This window comes from Artemia franciscana, chromosome 10, assembly GCF_032884065.1.
Source record: "Artemia franciscana chromosome 10, ASM3288406v1, whole genome shotgun sequence".
NCBI classification, from domain to species: domain Eukaryota; kingdom Metazoa; phylum Arthropoda; class Branchiopoda; order Anostraca; family Artemiidae; genus Artemia; species Artemia franciscana.
In genome coordinates, this window is record NC_088872.1 from 17,285,808 (window position 1) to 17,313,021 (window position 27,214).

At 35.9% G+C, this 27,214-nt stretch overlaps 1 protein-coding gene across 1 annotated transcript in view; it reads right to left on the reverse strand.

Moving 5' to 3' along the window:
• Positions 1-21,529, reverse strand: part of LOC136031852 (alpha-2-macroglobulin receptor-associated protein-like) — a 69,656-nt gene extending 48,127 nt beyond the window's left edge. Inside the window, exon 1 of the mRNA XM_065711715.1 lies at positions 21,398-21,529. Coding sequence (XP_065567787.1) covers positions 21,398-21,514 — 117 coding nt within the window. The 5' untranslated portion in view covers positions 21,515-21,529. The remainder of the gene's footprint in view (positions 1-21,397) is intronic.
• Between the last annotated feature and the right edge of the window lie 5,685 nt (positions 21,530-27,214).

A 27,214-nucleotide genomic window follows, 5' to 3' on the forward strand; every position in this document is an offset into this window, starting at 1 on the left:
TATATATATATATATATATATATATATATATATATATATATATATATATATATATATATATATGAATGAATGAATGAATGAACTTTATTACCCGTAAAGTATAAAAAAACACAAAGTACGGAGTATTATAAATAAATAAACAAAAACAAATACGATAAACAGCGAAGAAAAACAAAATTCAAACTAACAAAAGACAACATGGACTAATCAACCAGTATCAATATGGGAAAAAGGCTGCAGAGGGTCATAAACGTGAATAAAGTTGACAGTCTTTTTACATAAATCGTCACTGGAAGACCGAATCCGAGAAGGCACATCTACTATACCAAATCGAGCAATTATTTTTTTGTTTCGGTGCCATCTAGGAAGCCGGAGGAGGAATTTGCAATATCTGAAATAAGCCGTGCGTAGAGTATGTCGATCTTTCTTACAAAACAGATGAGCCATGCCTGATAAAAACATAAGCACAGGGACGAAATAAGCATTATAAATCATGCACAAACCGTTGCGGTTGTAACGGCTTTTGTTTGGGGATATTTTTCCGTAAGCGACGCGTAGGTTTTTCACGGCTTGATTCACTAGGGATGAACAGGTAGTGGAAAGTGTTGGGCCGAAACACAGACCAAGCCAACAAACTAAAGAAGAACATGGCAGAATTGCAGTCCCAGCAACGAATGGAGCGACCGCATAAGGGCTATTAAAACAAATAAACTCGCATTTAGACGCATTAACTGACAGTCCAATCTTAGATAATTCATTGGTTAATATAGTAAAATTAGAAAGCAATCCACGGCGAGTCCGGGCAACAAGAAGAACGTCATCTGCATATGCAATAGAAGACAAACCAGTATTACCGTAAAAAAACATGATGTGCATGGGAGCAACCGAAACTTTTCCGAAAACCAAATTGAAAAGGCGTAAAATCACAATTCGACTCAATTTCTGGTAGTAACAAATGTTCAAGCAACTTACTTAAGAAACACGATACTGTAATGGGACGATAATTCACACATGACGCGGGGTCCTTGCCTCGCTTTTGAATAGACACGTTACACGGCCACAAAGGAAACTATCAGGAACAAGCGACTGTGCTAAGCAAGACTGGAAAAGTATTTGTAGATGGTTAAGTAGAGCAGGATAATCATAAGCAAAAAATCGGTAAGAAAGGCCGTCACCATCAAGGCTATTTGAACGCTTAATTTTTCTTAAAGCCCGGCGAATTTCAGATATTGCTACAGGATGGACATGAGCCTGCAGGAGACGGTATGGTAAAAGCGGTTTAAGCAACTTATAATAAAAAGACTGAAGAAAACTATTAAATACACTGAACACACGCTTATAATGATCAACAAAATTAGCTAGCTGGACACAAGATAGGGTAGATGGGGAACATTTCTCCCTATTAATAACCTTATTCCAGGAGGCCTTATCGGTGGGGCCTGGCCATGCATTAAGCGTGCCCTCTTCAAACTGGCCTTATATTCAAGTTTACACTTTTGTTTCACAGAGAAAACAGCTCCGGAAGATGGTTGGTCACATGATATCCACATACGTAGCCAAAATTTGGCTTTTTGCTTAGCACGTTTTACTTCAGGATCAACGTTCCAATTAGGCTTTCTTGTACCAATCCTAACTTTATCCACAGGCACTGCAGCTTTGGAAGCTGATTTAAGGCAATGGACGATTTGACAATAATAGAAATTTAGGTCAACTGTACTTGAAGGCGAGGAAACTGACGTTTGCAGCAGGTGATATGGCACTTTTATGGTCGAGAGTAAAGCAGTTAGCGTAGCAAGGTATAGTGGGACATTAGCACGATCCCAATTCAACTTCGTATGCCACTTCGGCTGAGCCAAAAGTGTTTTGCCAGATAGCTCACAGGACAAATTACAGCTAAGAATAAGGTGATCGTCATCAATCTTCTCTTCGTCCACCCTGACAATCGATGATATTAAGCTGGAACTGGAAGAGATCACGTGATCCAGGTTCGATTTTGAACAGCCTCTGTTATGAATATACGTGAATGGGAGGCTCTTAACTGCGACGTGATATATGCTAGGAAATGATTCTAGCAAGAGGATTGATCTATCGGAGGTACCAAGAATATCACAGTTAAGGTCACCAGCTAAAACCCAATTTAGGCCTTTCAAACGTAGACTTTCGAGTAGAGACTTTAAACTGGAGCAACATTTAGCGAAAGATGTGAACGATGCTATAGAACGTCGATCGCAAGGTAAGCAAACGTTTATAAAGGCGGTACTGTCACATTTAATCGCTAAGATGTTATCATCACAATGAAAAATAGCGAAGAAGACCACACTGCCTTTCCATAACAAACAAATACAACGTAGAGACAATAGGGAAAATTTTTTAAGACAATGGAAATCATTTATGTAGATATTTCGGCCCTATGTCCAAGGGCCGTCTTCAGCACAATACAAGAATAAGAGAGAAACTATATATATATATAAAAGAACTTACATCAAATTGTGAGAATTAAAACTGATTAGTTAAAAACACTTATTAAAACATTATATTTAAAAAAAAAATGTTTTAATAAGTGTTTTTAACTAATCAGTTTTAATTCTCACAATTTGATGCAAGTTCTTTATATATATATATATATATATATATATATATATATATATATATATATATATATAGTTTCTCTCTTATTCTTGTATTGTGCTGAAGACGGCCCTTGGACATAGGGCCGAAATATCTACATAAATAATTTCCATTGTCTTAAAAAAATTTCCCTATTGTCTCTACGTTGTATTTGTTCATCACAATGAATCACAGAGGGCTTTGATGGGGAACGGAAAAAAATTGCTAGGCCACCAGAAGGGCGGCCTCTAGTTTTCTTGGCCTCTTGCGAAAAAAAATGGTGGACAGAAGATCGCTTCAGGCTAGAAACGTTTGATTTGGTCAAAAGATGTTCTTGCAAGAACACTATGTCATGGACTAATAATTCATTAATTAACAAGTCTTTGTCTTTTGTGCCGTTAATATTAAGAGAAGCAAAACTTAAAATAGTGGCTTGTTTCATTTTGGAGCAGAGTTCAGAGCGCGTTTTATCACTGGGCAATTCATACTATAGGAAACATGAGCTTCGCCGCAGTTGGCACATTTCGGAGCCTCTAAGCAAGGATTGTCTTTAGTATTGGAATGGCATCCAGAACATTTAGAGCACTTCATCTCATTCGGGGCACATGGGCAGTGAGCTAACGAATGATGGATACTTTGGCATCTAAGACACCGTCTGGGCAATTCTTTGTATTCCGATATTTTAAAAGATTCATAACCCAAGCGCAGACCTGTAGCGATGGCAGATTTTAGTGCAGCGGAATCAAGGAACTCTAAACGGAATGTATGAGAAGAGCCGATCTGGCTGGCCTCAACAAGACCAGGAATAACGGAGATGAGTATACTGCTAGAAACACTAACGGGAAGTCCCCTAATTACTCCAAGAGGTTTGCGATCAATCACTTTAGCAAGAATATTTGGATAGCTCGCAACAGCAGATGTGGCAAGAGAATTGGCGGAAACTTTATCCCGCGTAACAACAACCCATCTTTTCCTTACCGGATCGGACTTTACCGACACAATACCGTCATGTCCGGCGAAAGAATCAAGCTTTTCCTTGCGAGAAACGGGGTCTCTTAGTTCTGGAGGCGGTAATTTAAGAACAACGGCGTACGAGGGTTTGTGATTGGTACCCTTACTATCTGAGATCAAAAAACTATTAATAGACGTTGTTGGACTATTGAGGTGAGCAAGCGATTTTAACTGATCAAGGCACTGGTTGACTTTGGCGGTAAGGATAGAATAAGCTGACGCCGGAATGCTAGGGACTTCAGAGGGGGATTTGATCACGAACTCTGGAATATCAATATTTTCTGCAGAGCAGCGAGAAAGAGTAGCGATAATGTCCGACAATGAACTATTGTTAGCACTGGGTCCCGAACGACGAGGTATAGGTTCATCTGGGAAGCAATTGCTATATAAAAGTTTCTTAGCTCCAAGAACATCTTCATACGGGAAAAAATCACTAGCGTATTTCATAATAGACTGATGGTCCAACCCCTCATCGAGATTGTGCTGAGCAAAATTCAAGACTGGGCAATAATAAAGCGTACTGGTATTCCAATTGTCCATGATAAGCAAATTTCACTCACGGCTCGGCATCAGTCCAAAAACAATTAAGTGAAAAAGGTATATCCACAGAGAAGTTCTCAATAAGCACAATTATGAAATGATCCACACTGGCTAAATGTATGCAATGAGAATAAATAATAACTTATCTTTGAGTGGGGCAAGTAATCCAGTGATTTGCAAATAATCCGAATATTTCAATGCACGACTCAGATGATAGTAGTGCTGAATACTAACTCACAGCCACAATCCATAAATAATTATTAAGCCTTAATCATATACAAGTTTATAAATTTATCTAACACGTTCAAAAGTATTTCACTCGTTGTTTATTCCAAACAGGTACATATTATATATATTATTTATATTATATATATTATCATATTATATATATTATTATATTATACATATTATATATATATATATATTTATTCCAAACATATATATATATATATATATATATATATATATATATATATATATATATATATATATATATATATATATATATATATATATATATATATATATATATATGTATATATATACATATATGTATACATCAGAAAATATTGGTATCATAGATTTTAGATAAGAAGTTTGTCTTTGTTCTTTGAGTAAAAAAGACGATCCGATTTTCATAATACAGTATCACTTCTGATACTTAATTTCAAAAACTCTTTCCACAAAACAAGTTTTTCAAAGAAAAGCAAAGAGCTCAATTAAGCCAAGAATGAGCAGAAATAAAGTCAAATAATCTTCCAAGCGCAAAACTACCACAAATCACTATCAATAAATAAATAACGAACAGAAATTACAATAGATAGCCGAGTCAATCTCAAAACGAGCAAACATTAACCTGAGTAGTGCTGATAACCCGAATTCCTTCTCAAGACCAGAACATAATTTAAACTTTACCGAAAACAAAAACAAAAAAAGCAAATGACCATGATTTGTCAATTTAATTTACATACACTGACATTTGTTCCTTCAAGTTTTGATAGTTTTTATTTATGAAAATAAGAAAAGGGAAAATATTTAAAACTTGTTTTGTTTTCAGTAAAGCGCATTTTATGCTGCAGCAGTAGTAGTAGCACTAGAATTAATTGTAGTAGTATCAGCTCTACTGGCAGCTATAGCAATATAAGCAGTAAAAATAGTAAGAGTAGCAGTAGTACGAGTAGAATTAGTAGCATTAGGATGCAAACATTTTCCTTTGGTTAGTTCAAAATCCCTCACAACAAGCCCTGTTAGTTTCAACTTCACGCACCAAACTGTTCCTAAGATATTGTTGTTACACCCTTTTGACAACCTGCATACAGAGGGCATGCTCTGATTCAGTTCATCTTCCCCCCTCAAAATTCCTTGAAAACTTCACCTTCATACTCTTAGGCATAGTTGTAATAGTAGTCACAGTAGTAACATTGATATTAATAGTAACAGTATTGAGTAGCGGTAGTACTACTAGCAGCTGTAGTATTAACATATTGCATTTTGGTCAGTAGAACATCCCTCTCAAAGTCCTGGAAGTTTCAACTTAACACAATTAGCCATTGCTATGAAATAGCTGATGTCCTTTTGATAACCTGTATGTCCATATACTTCTTGAAGTTTTCATCTCAATGCTATTAGCCCTACAAGTAGTTACAATTAAGTAGTAATAGTAGTAGTAGTAGAAGTAGTAAATGTAGCAGTAACAGTAATGACTCTTTCTCTCAATTCTTCTTTTTAAAACAGTAAAAACTTTAGCGTAAAGAGCGGGGCGTTGATGAGGAAGCAGCCTCTTTCATATACGAAGTAATTTCTGTGCGTTTTAAGTTTTAATGTCGCTCCTTACTTTCAGTTAAAAAAACTTGTTTTTTTATTTAATTTCTGAACGTTTTTGAATCAATGCATGTTTTGATTTTGGCTCTCCGCAGAGGAATAATCAAAACGAAATTTGCATATTTTTTTTTTGGCTCAATGGCTTTCTCATAATTTTGATCGAATGATTTTGAGAAAAAAGAGCGGGGGACGAAGCCTAGTTGCCCCCCGATTTTTTGGTTAATTAAAAAGGCAACTAGAACTTTTAATTTTTTACGAATCTTTTTATTGGTAAAAGATTTACGTAACTTATAAATTAGCTTACGTAAAGAACTTTTGTATTCTCATGTTTTTATTACATATATGAGGGGATTCGCCCCATCGTCAGTACCTCGCTCTTTACACTAAAGCTTAAATTTTATCCCAATTCATTAAGAATGACCCCCTGAATCACAAAAGCCGTAGAATAAGTAGTTGAAATTACTGAAAATACTTTAGCGTAAAGAGCGAGGTATTAGAAGGAGGTGAGCCCCTCATATGGGTAATAATTTCTGTTTGTTTTAAGTTTTATTGCTGTTCCTTACTTCCAGCTGAAAAAGCTTTTTCACTTTTATTTTTTAATTGTTTTTTTTTAAATAATGTTAGTAAATCCTGCTCTCCCTTCATGGAAATTTTCTTCTCTCATTACAAATTCTCGAAGGAAAGTTCCCCCAGCATATCCCCCTCTTCTCAACCCCTCCCCCAAACCAAAAAAATCCTCCTGAAAACGCCTGTATACTTCCCAATAACCATTACTATATGTAAGCACAGGTCAAAGTTTGTAACTTGTTGCCCCTCCCACGGGGACTGTGGGGGAGTAAGTCGTCCCCAAAGACATAGTTATAAGGTTTTTCGACTACTCTGAATAAAATGGCTATCTCAGAATTTTGATCCGTTGACTTTGGGAAAATAATTAGCGTGGGAGGGGGCCTAGGTGCCCTCCAATTTTTTTGGTCACTTAAAAAGGGCACTAGAACTTTTCATTTCCGTTAGAATGAGCCATCTTGAAACATTCTAGGACAACTGGGTCGATACGATCATCCCTGGGAAAAAAAACAACAAAAAAAAAAACAAATAAACACGCATCCGTGATCTGCCTTCTGGCAAAAATGCGAAATTCCACATTTTTGTAGATAGGAGCTCGAAACTTCTACAGTAGGGTTCTCTGATACGCTGAATCTGATGGTGTGATTTTCGTTAAGATTCTATGACTTTTAGGGGGCGTTTCCCCCTATTTTCTAAAATGCGCAAATTTTCTCAGGCTCGTAACTTTTGATGGGTAAGACTAAACTTGATGAAACTTATATATTTAAAACCAGCATTAAAATGCGATTCTTTTGATGTAGCTATTGGTATCAAAATTCCATTTTTTAGAGTTTTGGTTACTATTGAGCCGGGTCGCTCCTTACTACAGTTCGTTACCACGAACTGTTTGAAAGTTTCAACATGCATACCTTTCCTAATAACATATACTATATGTAAAAAATGAACAATTTGTCTAACTTACAGTCCTTGTCCTGATGACTGTGGAAAGGTCGACATCCCCAAATACATAATTACTGGACCGTTCAACAAGGGTAAACAAAATAGCTCTATTAAAATTTCGATCGGATAAATTTTGAGGAATGATAGGCTTGGGGAGATGGCTGATTATTCACGTTTGACTTTTAAAAAGGGCACTAAAACTTCCGACTTCCAATCAAATGAGCCCCATCTAATCCAGAAATTTATACAATTACCAGTTCCATAATACATTTGTGGAAAATACGACGTATGGGGGAGGGGCAGCTGCCCATGATCACTTTTACTCTTAAAAAGTGAACAAGAACATCTGATTTCCAATCCAGTAAGCCCCCTCCGAAGTTTATACGATGACCCTTTCTATATAAATCTTATATGCCCCCAAGGGCATAACTTACAACCCTTGCCTGAGGGCTGTGGAGGTTGTCATCCTCAAAGACATAATTTCTGGACCTTTCAACTACATTGAACGAAATGGCTGTCTAAAAAATTTCATCGAATGTGTTTGGGGTAATGGTGGGCGGGGAAGGGGGGAGATCGTTGCCCTCCAACCACTTATGACTATTAAAAAGAGCATTATCCCTTTTAATTTTAAATCGAATGAGCCCTTTTTATGTTTCTACGAAACTCTCTCGATACGAAGTGCCCTGGTATAAAACAAACCAAAAAAAAATAAATAGATAAATAATACGTTGTGCTCACATCGCTCTTTACTTAGGCAACGCTATTGTGCTGCTTAAGAAACCTTATATGCCCCCAAGTCATAACTTACAACCCTTGCAAAAAGGGATGTGGGCGGTTGTCATCTTCAAAGGCATAATTTCCGGACCTTTCGAGTACGTTCAATAAAATAGCTATTTAAAGATTTCGATTAGATGTGTTTGGGGAAATGGTGGGCGTGGGAGGAGAGCTTAGTTGCCCTCCAATAGCTTTCGACTATTAAAAACAGCAGCTCTTGTCTAAGTTTCTACGACAACAAATGACCATCTCAAAATTTCTATCAGATGCATTTCGGGAAAATACGAGGTTTGTGTGTGTGTGTGTGGGGGGGGGGGGGGGGGTATCCACCCTCCGATCACTCTTAATCTTAAAAAGGGTACTAGAATTTCTAATAACAAATATAATGAGCCCCTCCAAAGTTTATACGATCACCTTGTCTATATATAGGCTACGTTACATCCCCACGGGGCATAACTTACAACCTTTGCCCTGGGGGATCTAGGAGGGGGTTGTCATCCTCAAAGGCATAATTTTTGAAGCTTTCATTAACGTTTAACAAAACAGCATTCTCAAAATTTGGATTGGATGTGTTTGGGAAAATGGTGGGCTTGGGAGGGGGGTTAGCTGCCCGCAAGTCACTACCGAATATTAAAAAGGGCAGTAGCCTCTTCAATTTCCAATCGAATGAACCTTTATCAAAGTTTCTATGACAACAAATGGCCATCTCAAAATTTCAATATAACAATGATAATATTATAATAGCCCACTCACATCACAAGATAAACTGTGGAGTAAACACTAAAAAAAAAAAAATGATTCAAAAACAAAAATCAACAATAACATTACATAAAAAAACAATAAATCACAAATAATAATTAAACAAAAATAACATTAAATAAATAAAATTAATAAAACAAACAGATCAAACCATGGTGAGGCAACAGACGCCGATACGCTGTTTCCGAAAGCCTTTCGTGTAAACCAGTCAGCTTCCCAGTAATATTCGAAAGGTAAAACTTATTTATTATTTTTCGATTCCTATACCAAAGAGGAAGATAGAGAAGATATTTACAAAAACAGAAATATACCATTCGAATATCACTAAAATCCATATTTCTAAAAATTGTATAAAACTCAGCAAGGTAAAGAACAGAATGATCGAAAGAGTAGAATAAAGCTTTCCAAGGGCAATACGATTATATTTGCCTCGATTGGCTACGATCTTTGTTTTGGCGTCCCGGACGGCACACTCACGAAAAGTTAAAAAAAATTTGGTAAGTATAATACCCAACCTCCGCACCAAATCTACATGAGAAATGGAAAATTGAACGGAAGATACTCATATTTATCAACTTTAAGCGAAAGACTGATTTTAGTAAAAGAATAAGAAACTTTATGAACCATCGTATATTATTGAACCATCGAAGTATAGTATTCTTAAGTATAGTATGGTAAGTATAGTATTCGGCTAATTAGAAGAATACCATCAGCATATGTAAGGTACGAAATATCAGTTAACCCAACAAAATACATAGAAGAAATATTCTCAAGAATACTAGAAATACACAATTTTAAAATACTTGGAGATAACACTCCGTCCTGCCGTACACCCCGACAAACAGGGACAATAAAAAAGAAAGGGCACCATTAGTTTAATTCGAAGATAAGATTTACTATGCCAAAACTTAAGAAGAAAAATAAGCGAAAGATTAATGTCGTGACTATAAAGACAATAAAGAGCCTGACTGTGTACAATACTATCGAAAGCCTTAGGAAGATCAAGGGCACAAAAGTGAAGACCATACCCTTTAGCAGAAGCATGTTTAAGAAGGCAAGCCAGAGCACGGTGAGCGTGCTGGGAACCAATGCAAGACCGAAAACCGAGCTGGTTCTCACCAAAATTAACATTCAACTTGATGAGAGGAAGTAGGCTATATTCAAGGATTTTACTGAGATTACAAGCAACCTGATGATATTAATAAGATTACCAAGCACTGCATAATTCACTTTGGAAATATAACTGAATAATGGTCAGACCACGCGGCTGGCGAGATGGGGCGAGATGGGGCAATTAAGGTTTGCTGAACTATCTAATTTAGCTGAATTAATCACTTTGTCCCATTCATTCTTGTTGGTAGGACAATCTAACCCTTTATATCAGTTTGATCACAGACGTTTTTTTTTTAAACACACACTTAGTTTTTGGTTTTATTTCAAATACATTTCTGGATACTGGTTGACCATTATCAATCCATATCCGCAGCCACAATTTGGCTTCATTTTCCAAGATTTTCAGTTCAGAGTCGTACGACCGTATTGGTTTCCTCGTACATCGTCTAACTCACTCCTAAGGGATGGCAACCTCATCAGAACGTTTCAAACACCACACAATTTCGTTGTAGTACTGATTCCGTTCATAATTGCTTTTTGTAGAGCGAACACTTAGCTGGAGTAAATGAAAGCGTACACGTAAAGAGCCAAGGAATATGGCCAGGGTTGAAATATATAGTGACATATTAGCATTTCTCCAGTTACTCAGAAAAAAAAATTAGAGGAAGGGGAATTTGCCTGGGCTGTACTATTTGTTCTAATCGAAAAGTAGAACGATGGTGGAAGGTGATCAACATCCTGCTCATCTCCGTGTACGTGCACTGTTGAAGATGCAATAAACGGGGAACAAATCACATGGTCAATATCCGATAGGGAGCCAGAATTATGCATGTACAAAAAATATAGATTCTTCGCAATTATTCTGTAACCAGGAAGACTATCAAGAAGGTTCATGGAAAGCACAGAGTCAAGCCTTATGTTAGTGTTCATATCACCAATAATAATGAATCCGTAACCATCCTTGCTTATTCTATGGAGGAGAGTTTTTGAACTTGCACATGCTTTGGAGAATTTATTCAGAGACGTCATATTCTTCTCATCATGAGGCATATTTGTATTAATGAGAACAGTTTTGCCGAGTCTAATAGCCAGGAAATGCTCGTCAGAAAAATAGCACGAAAGAGACAAAAAGCTGAGCTTTTGTTTTATAATACATGCTAAGCCCCCGGAAGGACTTAAGAAGTAGAAATAGCATTTGTTGTGCAAACAAAGTGATTAGAACTGCAGCGCAGGAAATTAACACTCGTTCTTGTCAAAGATGTTCCAGAAAGCATACAATGGCAAACTTACTGTTGAGTTCACCAATGGCCAGATCCTTGTTTTTGTCCCATAAATATTAAAAGATACGACTGATATTGATACAGACATTAATTAGTTTTAGGCAAATTGCGACTTGCAATAGCTTTCAGTTTAGGACATGTGAACCTAAACGAAAGATGATTGCCTCCACAGTTTGCACACTTAGGTGACAAATTGTAAGGCGAGTCTCCATCTAAGAAAAGGGGACCAGCACATCGCACACATATTGGTGTTGCATCGGAACAAGACGACTGGAGATGTTCAGGGGACCGGAAAATATTACAACAATGGGGAATTGCCTTGAACTCATAAACACGTGGGTTTTTGTATTATACTTTAAGACCGTATCTGAATGCTTCGGCTCTTGGCATTGCATCAGAGAATTCAAGTTTTACCACAGTGGTTTGCCCTAGCCTAGAGGCGTCAAAAACACCAAGGCAGGATATCAGGTGAGATAATTCAAAATCACTTGGAACTCCCTTCAAGAGGCCGTAAAACTTCTTGGTTTGGACTTTCGCAGAATAGCCAGTTATCGCTCCAGTTACTGACAAAACGGAAATCTTCGGCAATTGACTTATTTATATTTACGATCAGTTTGTCACGTACAAGACGCATACTAGTGACTGATTCACGACCATTTATCTGATAATCACAACTTTTCGTTTTATTGGGTTTGAGAGAGTGGGAGGAAGGTTCGACACAGCAATAGTAGAATGTGAGTCGGGAATTGTAGACTTTGGCAGTTGCGGGTAATTCAATTCATAGGCATCCAGCTTTGTCACAACGACCTTGAGTAGTTTTTCCACATGATTAACCTTTGTAGAAAGATAAGAACAAGCCACAACAGGCAGAATAGGAACCTCAGCAGGAGACTTGATAACATAAATCAGAGTCAATACCTCCCCAGAGTCCAATTTTTTGATAAGGTCAAGTAGTCTTTCACATTATTTCCAGAAGCTTTCGCACCGATGCGCCATAGGCAATTATCATTAGGCAAACCTTCGCCCAAAATACATTTTTTGTATTAGCAATAACACCGCATCCAAAAAAGTCTATTGCGTGCTGAATAATAATATTGTCTTCAATTCCTTCTCCCCAGTTAATTTGCAGAAAGTTCATTTCAAGGCAGTGCACATATTTGCAATCGTCCATAGCTTGTTTTCAGTAAAGTGTAAATAATCCAATAGGCTTATATAGGTGTAAATGGTATATTTGCAGTTGGAAGCAGGGTTGCAAACCTGCACAGTATGATTAGGCTGAAATTAACACTTGCTAAAAACCAGTTTGAATTGTAATGAAATCAGAGTCCAGAGACTGTTAGTCTAGCGAGAAACTCATATATTATCTAAATAGCAAATTGATAGCTTGAATCTAGGCCAGGTCAAACTAATCCAAAACAATTGTCATTGAATCCTAGCAAACTTCACAGGATTTAATCCAAAACAAAATATTGCGAAATAACATTCCTGAATTAAATTACTCTTTTTTCCATTCTACTTTTAAAACAGTAAAAAACTTTTCATATACGGAGTAATTTCTGATCGGTTTAAGTTTTAATATCGCTCTTTACTTTCAGTTAAAAAAAAACTTGTTTTTTTTAAATTTCGAAACGTTTTTGAATTGATGCATATTTTGATTTTGGCTCTTCTCACATGAAAAATTAAAATGAAATATGCATACTAATTTATTTTAATGGCTAAATGGCTTTCTCATGGTTTTGATCGGATGATTTTAAGAAAAAAGAAGCGGGGGGATAGGTCAAGTTACCCTCCAATTTTTTTATTATTTAAAAAGGCAACTAGAACTCTTAATTTTTTACGAACGTTTTTATTTGTAAAAATATACGTAACGTACGAATTAACTTACGTAACGAACTTCTACATTCGTATGTTTTTATTACGTATATGAGGGGGGTCACGCCCTCGTCAATATCTCGCTCTTTACACTAAAGCTTAAATTTTGTCCCAATTTCTTAAGAATGACCCCTGAATCACAAAGGTCGTAGAATAAATAGTTAAAATTAATAAAATTAATTTAGCGTAAAGAGCAAGGTATGAGGAGGTGAATCCCTCATATGCGTAATAATTTCTGTTCGTTTTAAGTTTTAGTGCTGCTCCTTACTTTCAGTTGAAAAAAACTTTTTCATATTTATTTTTTCAATGTTCTTTAAAAAATGCTAAAAAATCCTGCGCCCCCTTCATGGAAATTTTCCTCCCCCTGGAAAAAATCCTCCATGGAATGATCCCCCAACTAACCCTCCCCCCAACCAAAAAAATCCCCCTGAAAGTGTCTTTACACTTCCCAATAACCATTTCTATGTGTAAACGCTGGTCAAACTTTGTAAATTGTAGCCCCTCTAGAAGGGACTGTGGGGGAGTAAGTCGTCCCCAAAGACATTGTTATTAGGTTTTTCGACTATGCTGAATAAAATGGCTATCTCAAAATTTTGATCATATTTTTGATGCATATTTTGATTTTGGCTCTTCTCACATGAAAAATTAAAATGAAATATGCATACTAATTTATTTTAATGGCTAAATGGCTTTCTCATGGTTTTGATCGGATGATTTTAAGAAAAAAGAAGCGGGGGGATAGGTCAAGTTACCCTCCAATTTTTTTATTATTTAAAAAGGCAACTAGAACTCTTAATTTTTTACGAACGTTTTTATTTGTAAAATATACGTAACGTACGAATTAACTTACGTAACGAACTTCTACATTCGTACGTTTTTATTACGTATATGAGGGGGGTCACGCCCTCGTCAAAATCTCGCTCTTTACACTAAAGCTTAAATTTTGTCCCAATTTCTTAAGAATGACCCCTGAATCACAAAGGTCGTAGAATAAATAGTTAAAATTAATAAAATTAATTTAGCGTAAAGAGCAAGGTATGAGGAGGTGAATCCCTCATATGCGTAATAATTTCTGTTCGTTTTAAGTTTTAGTGCTGCTCCTTACTTTCAGTTGAAAAAAAAACTTTTTCATATTTATTTTTTCAATGTTCTTTAAAAAATGCTAAAAAATCCTGCGCCCCCTTCATGGAAATTTTCCTCCCCCTGGAAAAAATCCTCCATGGAATGATCCCCCAACTAACCCCTCCCCCAACCAAAAAAATCCCCCTGAAAGTGTCTTTACACTTCCCAATAACCATTTCTATGTGTAAACGCTGGTCAAACTTTGTAAATTGTAGCCCCTCTAGAAGGGACTGTGGGGGAGTAAGTCGTCCCCAAAGACATTGTTATTAGGTTTTTCGACTATGCTGAATAAAATGGCTATCTCAAAATTTTGATCTGGTGACTTTGAGAAAAAAATGAGCGTGGGAGGGGGCCTAGGTGCCCTCCAATTTTTTGGTCACTTAAAAAGGGCACTAGAACTTTTAGTTTCCATTAGAATGAGCCCTCAAACGACATTCTAGGACCACTGGGTCGATACGATAACCCCTGGAAAAAAAAAACAACAACAAAAAAACAAACAAATAAACACGCATCCATGATCCATCTTGTGGCAAAAAATGCAAAATTCCACATTTTTGTAGATAGGAGCTTGAAACTTCTATTATAATGTTCTCTGATACGCTGGATCTAATGGCGTGATTTTGTTAAGATTCTATGACTTTTAATGGGTCTTTTCCCCTATTTTCTAAAATAAGGCAAATTTTCTCAGGCTCATAACTTTTGATTTGTAAGTCTAAACATAATGAAACTTATATATTCAAAATCTGCATTAAAATGCGATCCTTTTGATGTAACTACTGTTATAAAAATTCCATTTTTTAGAGTTTTGGTTACTATTGAGCCGGGTCGCTCCTTACCACAGTTCATTACCACGAACTGTTTGATAATGAGTGTCTTTTCATGTAAAGCTGAGTTCTTTTGGCTCCAGAATACTGTTCAGTGAATAATTTATGTTACCATCTGGTAACACAAAATTGAACTTTTGTGATAAGGTTCCAGCTTGGTTTGTATGAGATATGTGTTCCTGCATACCTTGGGACACTTTTTTCCATCATGACTCAGGGTACCCTCATATCTGAATCAGGCGACTCCAGCCATAGGTCTAACTGGGAGATGGAATCAGGTGATATACAAATTATAGGGGGTTCATGAAGAGACATACTAGAATTTCCCTGCACAGACTGGAACGCACTAGCCTTTAAAGGAACCATGGCTTCATCTGTATGGATTTGCCACATTCTATGGACAGCTAGAACAGCTATACTCAAATCTGATACCCATCTGACCATATTTAAACAGGAATGAGATGGGCTTATCAAACGTTCAACATAAACGTCTGAAGGTATTGAGCTCTAAAGGGGTAAAGCAGCTAGGAGCAGCTACATCACAGGAAAATCACAATGGTCAGAATTATCAATGTGATGGGGAGCTTTGCCCCCTATACCTTATCTTAGAAAGGACTTGCTTCGCGGAAAGACTCTTGGATGGTGCTCCACTAGGAATAAAGGCCATTGCTAGAGCAAGGCTTGGAAACACGGATGACGGCAACACGATTTTTTGGCTATTTTGACCCCTTAAAAACTTATGTGGCGTGTTTCCCTGAAGGGGCAGCTTTTCTGCTCATGGATAACCATGATGTTTACGTGAGCTGTTAGTTGTAACGTTGATGGGCTGGAAAATATAGTAGAAATATTCGAAAAATTAGCATAGGACACTACCACTACATGTGACACCAGAAGTAAAGCTACAATTCTGAAAAAAAAAAACACCATGTAGTTCAATATTCTAGATTTTACATCTTCACTGCATATGCCATTCTTACTAATAATACTACCTACATAAACTATCCTCCTAGATAAATGAATATTTTAGAAATTGACCCAGAGATTAAACTCTGTTCTGGAAAGTTGTTCTCATATTCTTTTCTCTCTGTCTTCCCTATTTCTTAGGCATAGAAGATTGCTTCAAAAACCTTTTTTTAATTCTGTTGTTTGAAAACAGAGTTACAATAATTTTGAGTAGTATTTTAAGCTATATGATTTTTTCACATTCAAAACATACCTTAAAATTCATTAAAACCATATAAATAAGCTTCCAATGGTAAGGTAAGATGAATAGAATTCATTCATCTAGGAGGATAGTTTACGTAGGTAGTATTATTAGTAAGGATGACAAATGTAGTGAAGATGTAAAACCTAGAATACTGAACTACAGGGTGTTTTCTTTCCAGCTGAAGCAAGGTAATTCTTTAAACCAAGAGCATTTGGATACTTGAAGGGATGCTAATCATAGCAATGAAGTATGGCTCTGAAGTGTTGGTTCTTTAAAAGGTGAAGAAAGATGTGATGGATGTCGTCTCGAGGACCAGTCTCAACATAACTTTGTATACTTTTTTGAATGACCATATACAATACATGGAAAACAAGCTGTACAAACAATATGGTTTGGGTCTAATTTTGGGGGCTATAGTGAAAGAAAGTTAAGATAGCTAGGTCATATTTTACATATGAAGCATGATAGGTTGCCAATAACCATTCTTTGGAAATCTATTTGGGGCCAAACAAAAAGAATAGAGTCCCTGAATGGGGTCAAATAAGTTAAAATCAGTATTTAAAGGAAGCAGGAAGTTCACAGGAGGAAGTTAAGAGTGAGGTAGTTTTGGTGCTAGATTCATTTACTGAACAAGCTAAAAATAAACAACAATATAACAATAAAATTCTTTTCCCATCTAAAAATCTGTCCAAACCAAATATTTGCTACCATGACAACTGGTTAAAGTTACAATGAATGACAGAGATCTAGTAGAAACTAAGAAATATACTATTCAATGCTCTTTCCAAATATAATAATCACTACCATTGCACTAACCCCCCTTAGTGGGGTGGATATACAAAGTGTTCTGATTTTGTGGGTTCAAATTATTTTTGTACTTATTTCTTGTCAAAAGTCAGCTTACAAAGCCAATCAATCAACAATTACATGTAGCCCCACACCCTAAATCTAATGCCTGGATACATTCCAAGGCTATGTACAGTTGTTTGCTGGTTTTGATGGTTGGCATTATTTTTTGTACCAAGTTCAGTAGTCTTGAAAAAAGATTTGTCTTTCCTGAAATAGCTAAAATAACAACAAAAACTAATACTTATTGATTACCAATCAAGGGGTAGGCATATTACCCCAGAAAATCCCCCTGCCTGCAGAAAATTCCCCCATATGCAAAATTGAACAACCAAAGGAGTAATATGGAAAATAAAAATAATGAAGAAAAGAAGGAATTTGGGAATATTCAATCTGTATTCTCACTTTTTTTCTTATTTCAGTTTCTTTTTTTGTGTGTTGGGGGTTGAGTTATTATTGCAGGGTAAGATAAGGGTTAGGCAAAGAAAATAATTCAAAAATATGAAATTAGTGGCAACTGTCAAAGGGTTGCCCTATAATGGAAGTGCACAGAAATTACAGGCTGGGACTGAGACGCACAAGTAATTACTTTGCAAGGACCTGGTCTGGTACCAACCAGAGGCATCAATATCCACTGTATTTGGGGCAGTGGAAGGGCAATGGATTTTTCTGACTGGCAGGTAATTTTACTGACTGAATTAGGCAATATTACTATTCAGGGATGCACTGTGCCACTATTTTTTAACACAACATCTTTTTTTTTGCCCAACTGCCTGACAGCCTGATTTTTTTTGCCCAACCCCATGCATGACAACTCTGCTGACAACTATAGCACACAGTACCAATTTACCCCTTGCAATCAAGAACATGTCCATAAAACAAACATCAAAAGGTTTTCTGTCTAAAGTACTTTTGAGGGGCATATTCGTTTTTTATTATTATTATTTAAATAACATGGTGTTAGATTTTAAGTCAAAACAAACAAAATTTAAAACTGACAAAACTCCTTATCAGAGGCAGTGCATAGTGTTGCCTCTAGCAAAGAAACACAAGGCTTTGTTATATTTTTTCCCCAGAGGCACTGTATATAGAAGATGTGGTCATATAAACTTTTTATGGGGTTAAATTGATTGGAAATCAGAAGTTTTTAGTACCCTTTCTAAGATTTGAAGGTGATCAACAGCAACCTATCCCCCCACCCACACTTTTTTTCTCCAAATACATCCAATCCAAATATTTTAGATAGCCATTTTGCTGTAAATAGACCAAAGGTCAAATAACTATGCCTCCAGCACTAAAAAAAAACACAGCCCTGGGGCAAGAACTGTGAGTTCAGCAAGGTACCTATTGATAATACATAAGGTTCTTTTTATTGGGAAACAAGGGCATGTTTGATCCTGGGGTCCCAAAAGACTTAGGGTATTGAGGTGAAACTTTAATGAAATGTAGAAAGGGATAAAGCCATCTACGACAAATTAAACTAATACATATTTTTACATTTTTAATTAGGAAGATAAAAGTCAAAAAAAAATATTGGATTGCTTAGATTCCAGGAACTAATATCATTGTATAGTAAAGGATAAAGATCTTCCTGAGCCATTGCTGGCATATAGGGCATTGTGTTTAAAATACGAAAAGTTCCAATATAATGCAAAAAATGCAATAGATTTCAAACTTATATGGTTTCACAAAGGAGAACAGGGCAGTAACTAAACTTCTGCTTAAAGTAATTTTTGTTTGTTTCAAGTTTGGGTTGAATATTAAATTTTCTTTTTACTCTTTTTAAGATTTATTTATTACTCTATATCAGTAACTGTTATCTTTATGATCATTCATTTCAAATTCTGTTTGTTTTGGGTTTTATTTAATCTTTAATTTTGGTGATTTTAAGTTGGAACTGTTTTAGCTGGTCTTGACTTTATTTCTGTTGGTCTGAAGTTTGACATGGCTATTTACTTTTATATCAAAAAATCTCTTTTAGAAAGTGTTTCTTTAATTAATCCAAATCAACATCTGAAGTACCTTTAGAATTCTTTTTTATTTCCCAAGGACTTGGTCTGGTACTGACAAATAAGGTACATGATACCAGTTCACACCTTGTGACAAAAAAACAAGTCCACTTGGCATAGGCTACACCAGACAGTTTTCTTGTTGGAATAAACAGTCCTGTTGTTGTGTTTCCTCTTAAATGGACCTAACTGTAGACTAATACTAAGTTATGTCATCAAATGGTAGCCTTGTGCTTATTTGTTAATTACCATAAATCACACTTGCCAGTGCTAGGATGATCCTACAGTTGCCAGTCAGTGAAGATTGTTTGCTCATTGATCAGGTGAGTCCCAAAATAATTGCCCTGGCTTGTTGCACCATTCCTTGTCAACTGATGATTTAAAAGACTCAATTCTGGCAGAAGAGACTGTTTCCTGGTTTAACAAGTTCTATAGTTTCACATCTTCATTGGAAAGCTCCTTTTTTTCATAAGATTTCTGCAAAATCAATTTTTTGGTTCTGAAGTCAGTAACAAAGAACATAATAGGAGAGTGGTTCTGGGTGCTTGTGCTGACCCCAAGGGGTTTCATAGAGCCTATCAATCAGTGCACATTGAAAATAATAACATTTGGGAGACTATATTCATGGTGATGGAACTCATATATAAACTGTTCATCATTTGGCTTGGCTTTGGAGCAACACCAGATACCACCAAATTAAACTTTCTCCTTTGGTGATCTCTGTCTTCAATTATAAGCCTCTTTACTTGGCTTTATAATTGATCATAACAACTGTTTTTCAAAGCCTTTACTTCAAATTCAACTAATTTACAAGTACATTAGGATCAGATTGGGCACCAGATGCTTGCTCTAAGAATGTAACATATGCTTCAATTTCTATAAATTTCCTGTTAATACTTTACTTTAACTCAACTTTAAATTCACCAAAAGATTGGGTAATTGATCAGTTTTGTTGCAAGCTGTCTAAACTGGAAACTATGCTGCAAAGCAGCATAGTTTCTATATGATAACACTTAGAAATGCTAATTCTAGAGGTGCATCTATTTCTGGTTGACCCTCCTCCTCCATGGGGCAAACCAAAAATGTTTAAAGCAGGCTTGCTTAAATGTAACATTACCAATAGAGCAAAGCTTATTAGTCCATGAGCCCTGTAGGTGGCAGGGTGAGGTCTGTGTTCTATATTTATTTAATAAATATAGAAAACAGGCCTTGTACTGCTGCCCATGGGACTCATGGACTAATATGCTTTGCTCTATAGGTAATGTTACCTATAAGCAAAATTGGATGTTTGTTTTGTTCAAACAGCTGGTTAGTTTAAACTTGAAAGTGAACCATCTTATATATTCACATTAATGGATGTGTGAGTTTTTTTTATTATCTTTTGACTTCCTACTAGGCCTATACAGAAATTATCAGTGATAACTGGAATTAGTATTTAAAATTAATTTCATTTATACTTTACAACCCAACTTTTCCCTTGACTTCAAAACCCTACCCATTTCACATTTTTAGTTTTACTTTATACATTTTTAGTTTGTCCCATGGAGGAGGAGGGTCAACCAGAAATGGATGTGCTTCTAGAATTAGCATTTCTAAGTGTTATAGTATTGAAACTATGCTGCTTTGCAGCATAGTTTCCAGTTTAGACAACTTGTGATGAAACTAAACAATTACTAAAGATTGTTTTACAGACTCCTTGATCTTAGTGTTTAAGTTCTGCACAGAAGCAATAATGGGCTGAAGTGGTTCTAGTGTTTTATAAATAATGTTTGGAATTTGGGCTTCAATAATACTGGATATGGTGCTTCCTTTGCAGACTGGACACTTTCATTCACAACCCAAACATCTGGTCATTTTAGTGAGAAGATTGAATTCAGATCTGAATTCAATATAGCCTAGGCTATAGTTGCCTAGTTCAGAAGCTGAAATTTAAAACAGAAAATAGTGGAGCTTTCAGCATACTATAGCGAAGGAGGTGCATGTACAGTAAATTTGGTTCCATGTGGCTTAATTTTGGAGAGAGCTGCTAATAGCCTAGGTTTGTAGAAAAGGGAAAACTATTGCTTCTTAAGAAGTCAAATTATGAATTGATATTTTTCCCTAACTAACCTGTGAAGCCTTTTCCCAGACAAGATTTAACTTCTGTATTTTAAATTCGGCAGCATTGCTAAAGATAAAGGTACATAGAGCAACAACACTAATATAAAATAGTGCAACTTTACTCATTTTAAAAATACTTGCCAGTCAGTATTGCATGAGGCTATTTTCACAAGAAAGAGAGCCGAAGAAAAGTTCTACGTCTCCTTTAATCTGTGGTTGAGAGCAGGGCTTCCACTTTTAGGGATATTACCCTATTTAGGGAGAAACCACTAGAGATCTATCTAGATCTCTTTAGAGACCTATATAGGGAGAAACCTATTTAGGGAGAAGGCACAAAGGGAAATTTGGGGTAAAATGAGAATTTTCAGGGAAATATGGGGTAAAGTAAGGATTTTCAGTGATAGTTTGATTTTTTCAAACAAAAGGCTGAGAAATTCATCATTTAACATTTTTTTTGTGAGAAAGATCTAAAACTTCATGCTGAGGTGTTGAACATGGTTAAGTGTAGTGCTGGGTCAGCTGTGGGTCTGACTAACTGCATCAAACAAGTCATTGAAAAAAAACTCGATTCCCTGGCAAAATATTGTTGGATTTTGTGCAGAGACTACTAACGTCATGTTTTGAGCCAATAAATCTGCCTCAACGCTAATGAAAGCCATGGTGCCTCAAATCTTGATAGTGAAATGCTTGTGCCATCTTATTCGCTTGTGTTCATCTTATGCATGCTTATCACTTCCCAAGACACTAGAAGACTTGGCACGAAATATCTATGCTAACTTTTCTAGGAGTGCTTCCAGGTGAGATAAGTATGCCGAATTTCAGAAGTTCTTTGAATACAAAGCACTCCCAATTCTTGCACCCTGACAGACCCGTCGGTTGTCCCTTCAGGCCTGCATAAAGAGGCATATTGAGCACTGGGTTGCTCTTACTCATGCTTCATAGAAACCACGTTTGACCACCCAACTATAACCAATGACGTTATCTTGTCGACATTACACAGCAAGTTGACAAAGCCATACCTTGAAGTTATGGACTACTCTCTTGGCCTCTCTAATGAATCCAATAAAGTTTTTCAACATGAGCTTCCACTTCTTCATTCCTTAAAGACAAGTGTCAGCAAACTTGTGAATGATGTTGCGTCTAACTAGATGTTGCGTCTAACTGGAACTAGACTATATTCCGAGTGTCAGTTTGTCTACCGAACTGAATCTTTACCTTTCAAGTGAATACCTGTCTTTAAACCAGACATATGTGGGAATAGCTGCAACCGATTCAATGCAAGAACTCGTAGATGCTCAAGAGCCAAGTGATAATATTGATCTCTTTTACCAGTCTTGTCGAAATTATTATAGAGTCCTAATAAAGCAGATTCAAGACTGTTCCATGTTTGAAGACTTTGAAGAAATTTGAAGCCAAAATCTCTAAGACCACTATTTGCGAGATTTCTTGTTCTAACAGAAACGTGTTGCATCCAAAAAACGGAGAGCAGAATCTAGAACTCAGGCAATGGCCGATGTCACTGAGCTTCATTTGGGAGATGCCCAAGTTGAAGACTTGTCAGTTGAACAGTACTGGATGAAAATGCTTAGTCTGAAGACTCGCAGTGGTGATATCAAGTACCCAGAATTGCCGAAGTGCATATCACTGAAATTTTCGTTACTCTTTAGTAATGTACCAGCTGAGAGTTTATTTAGTCTCCTGAAATTAATAAAAACAGACATCCGAAATAGTTTCGAGAACGTCACACTAGTCTCACTTATTCGAGCCAGTTGCTGGTTGAAAAACGAAGATAAAACTTCATCAACTGTCAGCATACCGAAAGCTGTTGCTGGCTTCAAGACGAAAGCAAACGCTACGTCCGATGAAGTGCTGGAGATTACACTTCCTTGAATTTTCCTATGTATTCTCGATAGTGTAAAAGATTTTATGTATATCATTATCTGAAGTAAAAATGACATTTTGATCCTAGTTTACATTTCGTATGTAGATTGTATGGAAATCTAAGGCAAAATATTTCTTTTTTCTAGGCAAAATAGGGAGAAATCTGATCTTAAGACAAAGAATTTTAGGGAAAATTGATACAAAAGTAGGGAAAATTGAAACCGAAAACTGGAAGCCATGGTTGAGAGCTGGATTTGTTCAATGATTGTGTGTTTCTGCTTTCATTAGGCATCTAGTTGAAATTTACCTTGAGACCAGAGCAGAACTGGATTGAAAAATCCACCATTTCGTCAAACAAATGGTTGTTCTCACGAGGATGAAAAAGGATCATAAGTTCAACTCAGATCTTCAACGATATTATATCTTGTGAGTATGTTTGGATCTGGACTCGGGACTTTGCTCTACAGGCTACTTCATACGTTTTTCCCATTATTGTTACTGCTACTCTGACCATCTTACCTTAGAACTGTACTTTTGTTACTTCTGCCACCCAGAAGAATCAGTACATAGTTAGAAAGTTAAGGATGAGCCGGAATTTTCCGCATAAAATTTTTAATTTTTGACAGGGGTTGTTTTAGGGTGTTTGAGAACAACTTTATTTAAGACCTTTGGAAATTTTGGAATTGATATAAAAATTTCCAAAAATTAAAAGGGGTTTGTTCTAAAAGCAGTGTACTCTTCGATTTCTTTCTTTTTTTACAACCGTCGACTGAAATGCTCTTTGGCTAGTACGTTAGATAATAAACACTAACATTCTATGGTTAAGGATGAATACACTACTGCACAGCGGTACGGCTTCTGAACCTAGAATCCAATTTAAATATATCCATGATAGTTTTAAGTTGTTTCACTATTTATAGTTTTTGCCTTGATGGTATTTTGGCCTTATCAGAGACAAAATTGCTCGAAATAAAGTTGCAGAAGCTGGTACTTTGCTGAGGAACATTCTCCTTTACAGCAAAAATATCACGGCTATAAAGCCTCTTGTGGATTTTGTGAAAATACCGTAAAATATTATGCGTGGACTCTACCAAAAACATAATTATATAAATAAGGGCTGAAAGAGAAAACACACATATTGGCCCGAAGAACCTGGTTTCTCAACAAAGAAGAAAACTGTACAAGGCTCACAGTAAAATATGCAAAACAGAATAAACTAGGACAATTTTCTTTTTCTTAGGGAGGAGGGGCTTGTGCCAGAAGGACATCTTCCCTCTCTGCAGACATGTGGCTGTTAAAGTGTCCCGAAGCAGCAAAGAGAAGAAAAATATATTGAAACAGTCTAATTAGATTATGTGTAAGAGTTAAAAACGAAAATTGCTAAGTGATTAAAATATCCTTTTTGCAAGGGGGGAGGAGATCAATTCGTCAATTAGTTCAAAAATTTTCAGTTGAAAACTTTCAGTTTTTTGTAGTTAAAAATATACAATTCAATCCAAAATATATTATCAATCCATATTCGGTATTAGTCAATATAGTTCAGTATTGGTCAAAGAACATGACCATATAATAATAATAATAATAAAAAAAAAAAAACTATTGGTTAATAGTAGTTTGCAAAAGTTGTTTATTGCTTCTGTCCATACCCCTCTAGTAATAAAATTGGTAACAATAATTGTATCAAAAGCCATTAGCCGTATACAAAAATGTTACTATTGCACAACACTGAAGAGAAACAGAATAACACTGATAGAAGATAAATAAAATGGACAGTGTGTGGCTGGGAAGGGAAGCACGCAACGTTGTTTTGACCTCATATGGTTTGGGGCTGAGATATGTTGTTAGTATTAGTGTTAACAGTAGTAATAATGGTCCAGAAAACGAATACTTACACTGTTAATAACAGATAATAAAACTTCATTTGTGATACCCTATATCCTTTTAAGACTTAGTGCTCAACACTATTTAATTTGATTTTTGCTCTATTTGTTTCGGTTCATATCCGAACAGCATGATCAATCACGTTTTGTACTTTTGACCTTCATTCGACACAAACTCCTACAGTGTATCCTGATTTCCCCCCTAATGTAGCACGTGTCAAAATGAGGGAAGGTACCTAAACAAAAGCTGAGATATGAGAGCTTTCTTGGGCCTTTCAGAAATAATTCAAAGAGATATTTAGTAAAGTATCAAAACTAAAAGATAGTGCTAATTCGATGTAGTTTTAGATTTAAAGTTTTAATGAATGATGATCGGATTTTTTCTTTATTTTAAGTGGTGATGTGGCTGTATGTCCAGGGAGGAAAGGAGGAACCGTATCATATTTAATTGAACTGAATTTAAAAATTGATTAGTCGAGTGATTCTATCGAATAGTGAAGTAAAAGCCTTACTGGATGTTAGTGAAAAATCGTTTATCAACCAAATTGAACCTTAATACTTTGTAACTGGCAACTATCTCGTCTAAACGTCATGTTTGCTGCAATTATATAGGGTAGCTACGTAATTTTTAATTATATTTGCTTTATATCTATTAGCAGTTTATTAGGGGCATCTTGCCCCCATTATTGCCCATTTCTTTACAATGGCTAAACATTCAGACGTATAAAAAATAGTTTGACTGTTTTTATTGAAAAATAGTATCCTAGTTTTAAGTTTTGAGACAGTCAAGCACTTCAAATAATTCATATAATGCATGATTAAGAAATGCATGGGATTCATGATAAAACTTTCAGCACAAAACAGATGGTTTATTGCATGGGATAATTGTAAGTTTATCATAACAGAGATTTTGACATTTGCAAATTTGCTTACGATTCGATGATCCCATTTGTGTTTGCAAAGATGTAAATATAGGGTATATTACGTAATTTTTAATTATAATTGCTTTATATCTATTTATAGTTTGGAGGGGGCACCTTGCCCCCCGCCATTTGTGCCCATTTCTTTACAAGGCTAAACATTCAGACGTATAAAAAATAGTTTGACTGTTTGTATTTAAAAATAGTATCCTAGTTTTAAGTTTTGAGACAGTCAAGCACTTCAAATAAATCACATAATGCATGATTAAGAAATGCATGAGATTCGTGATAAAACTTTCAGCACACAACAGGTGGTTTATTACATGGGATGATTGTAAGTTATCATATGTGTTTGCAAAGTTGTAAGTAAGAAATCATTAAACATAAGACAATTTTGCAAATTTTATTTTTTCCAAGCTAATTTGTTTGAAATATATAGTAGCATAACCAATAGGCTAATTTTTCAGTAGCCTTGCAGCAGCTAAAAGGTACATGTGTACAAGCTACAAGTAGCTACATGCGACAATTTGATTCCATTTACAAGTCTAGTAAAATTAGTACCGCACACCTCATGAAATAACTGAATTTATACACTTCAATTTTAGCAAAGAAAAAGCAACTTTTTCAATAGTTTGTTAACATTATTAGTCCAGTAGGGTAGTGAGAATATAACTACATCCTGTGACTACCAATAGTGTCAATTAAGCTTTGGTTGAGGAGAGATATCTATTAGCGAGTAACATCGAAGTCTCCCATCTTTTTTAAAGACTTTTTCTTATGAGATGTCAAGTTTTAAATATTTGAGAACCAAAATGACTGGAAAAAAAAATCACGTCGAAAGTTTCAACCAAACTCTTGTTGTATTTCAGCTGTTCAGTAAATTCCTAGAGTTCATATAAATGAATTTGACACTTAAGGGCTGGACCCGCGGACCTTTTTTTGACGCTGAATTACCAAATCAGCGCCGATTTGTGTTTGCAAAATTTTTAAGTTTTTCGGTACCGATTTACTAAAACGCCGCCAAATTTCGTCGCAATCATTAAAAAAAAAGAAATCCTCAACCGTTTCCTTTTCTTTAGCTGTAAAATCGGAAGAACTGAATAACAATAGTAATAATTAAATACAGTGCTTAATAACAAAAGAAC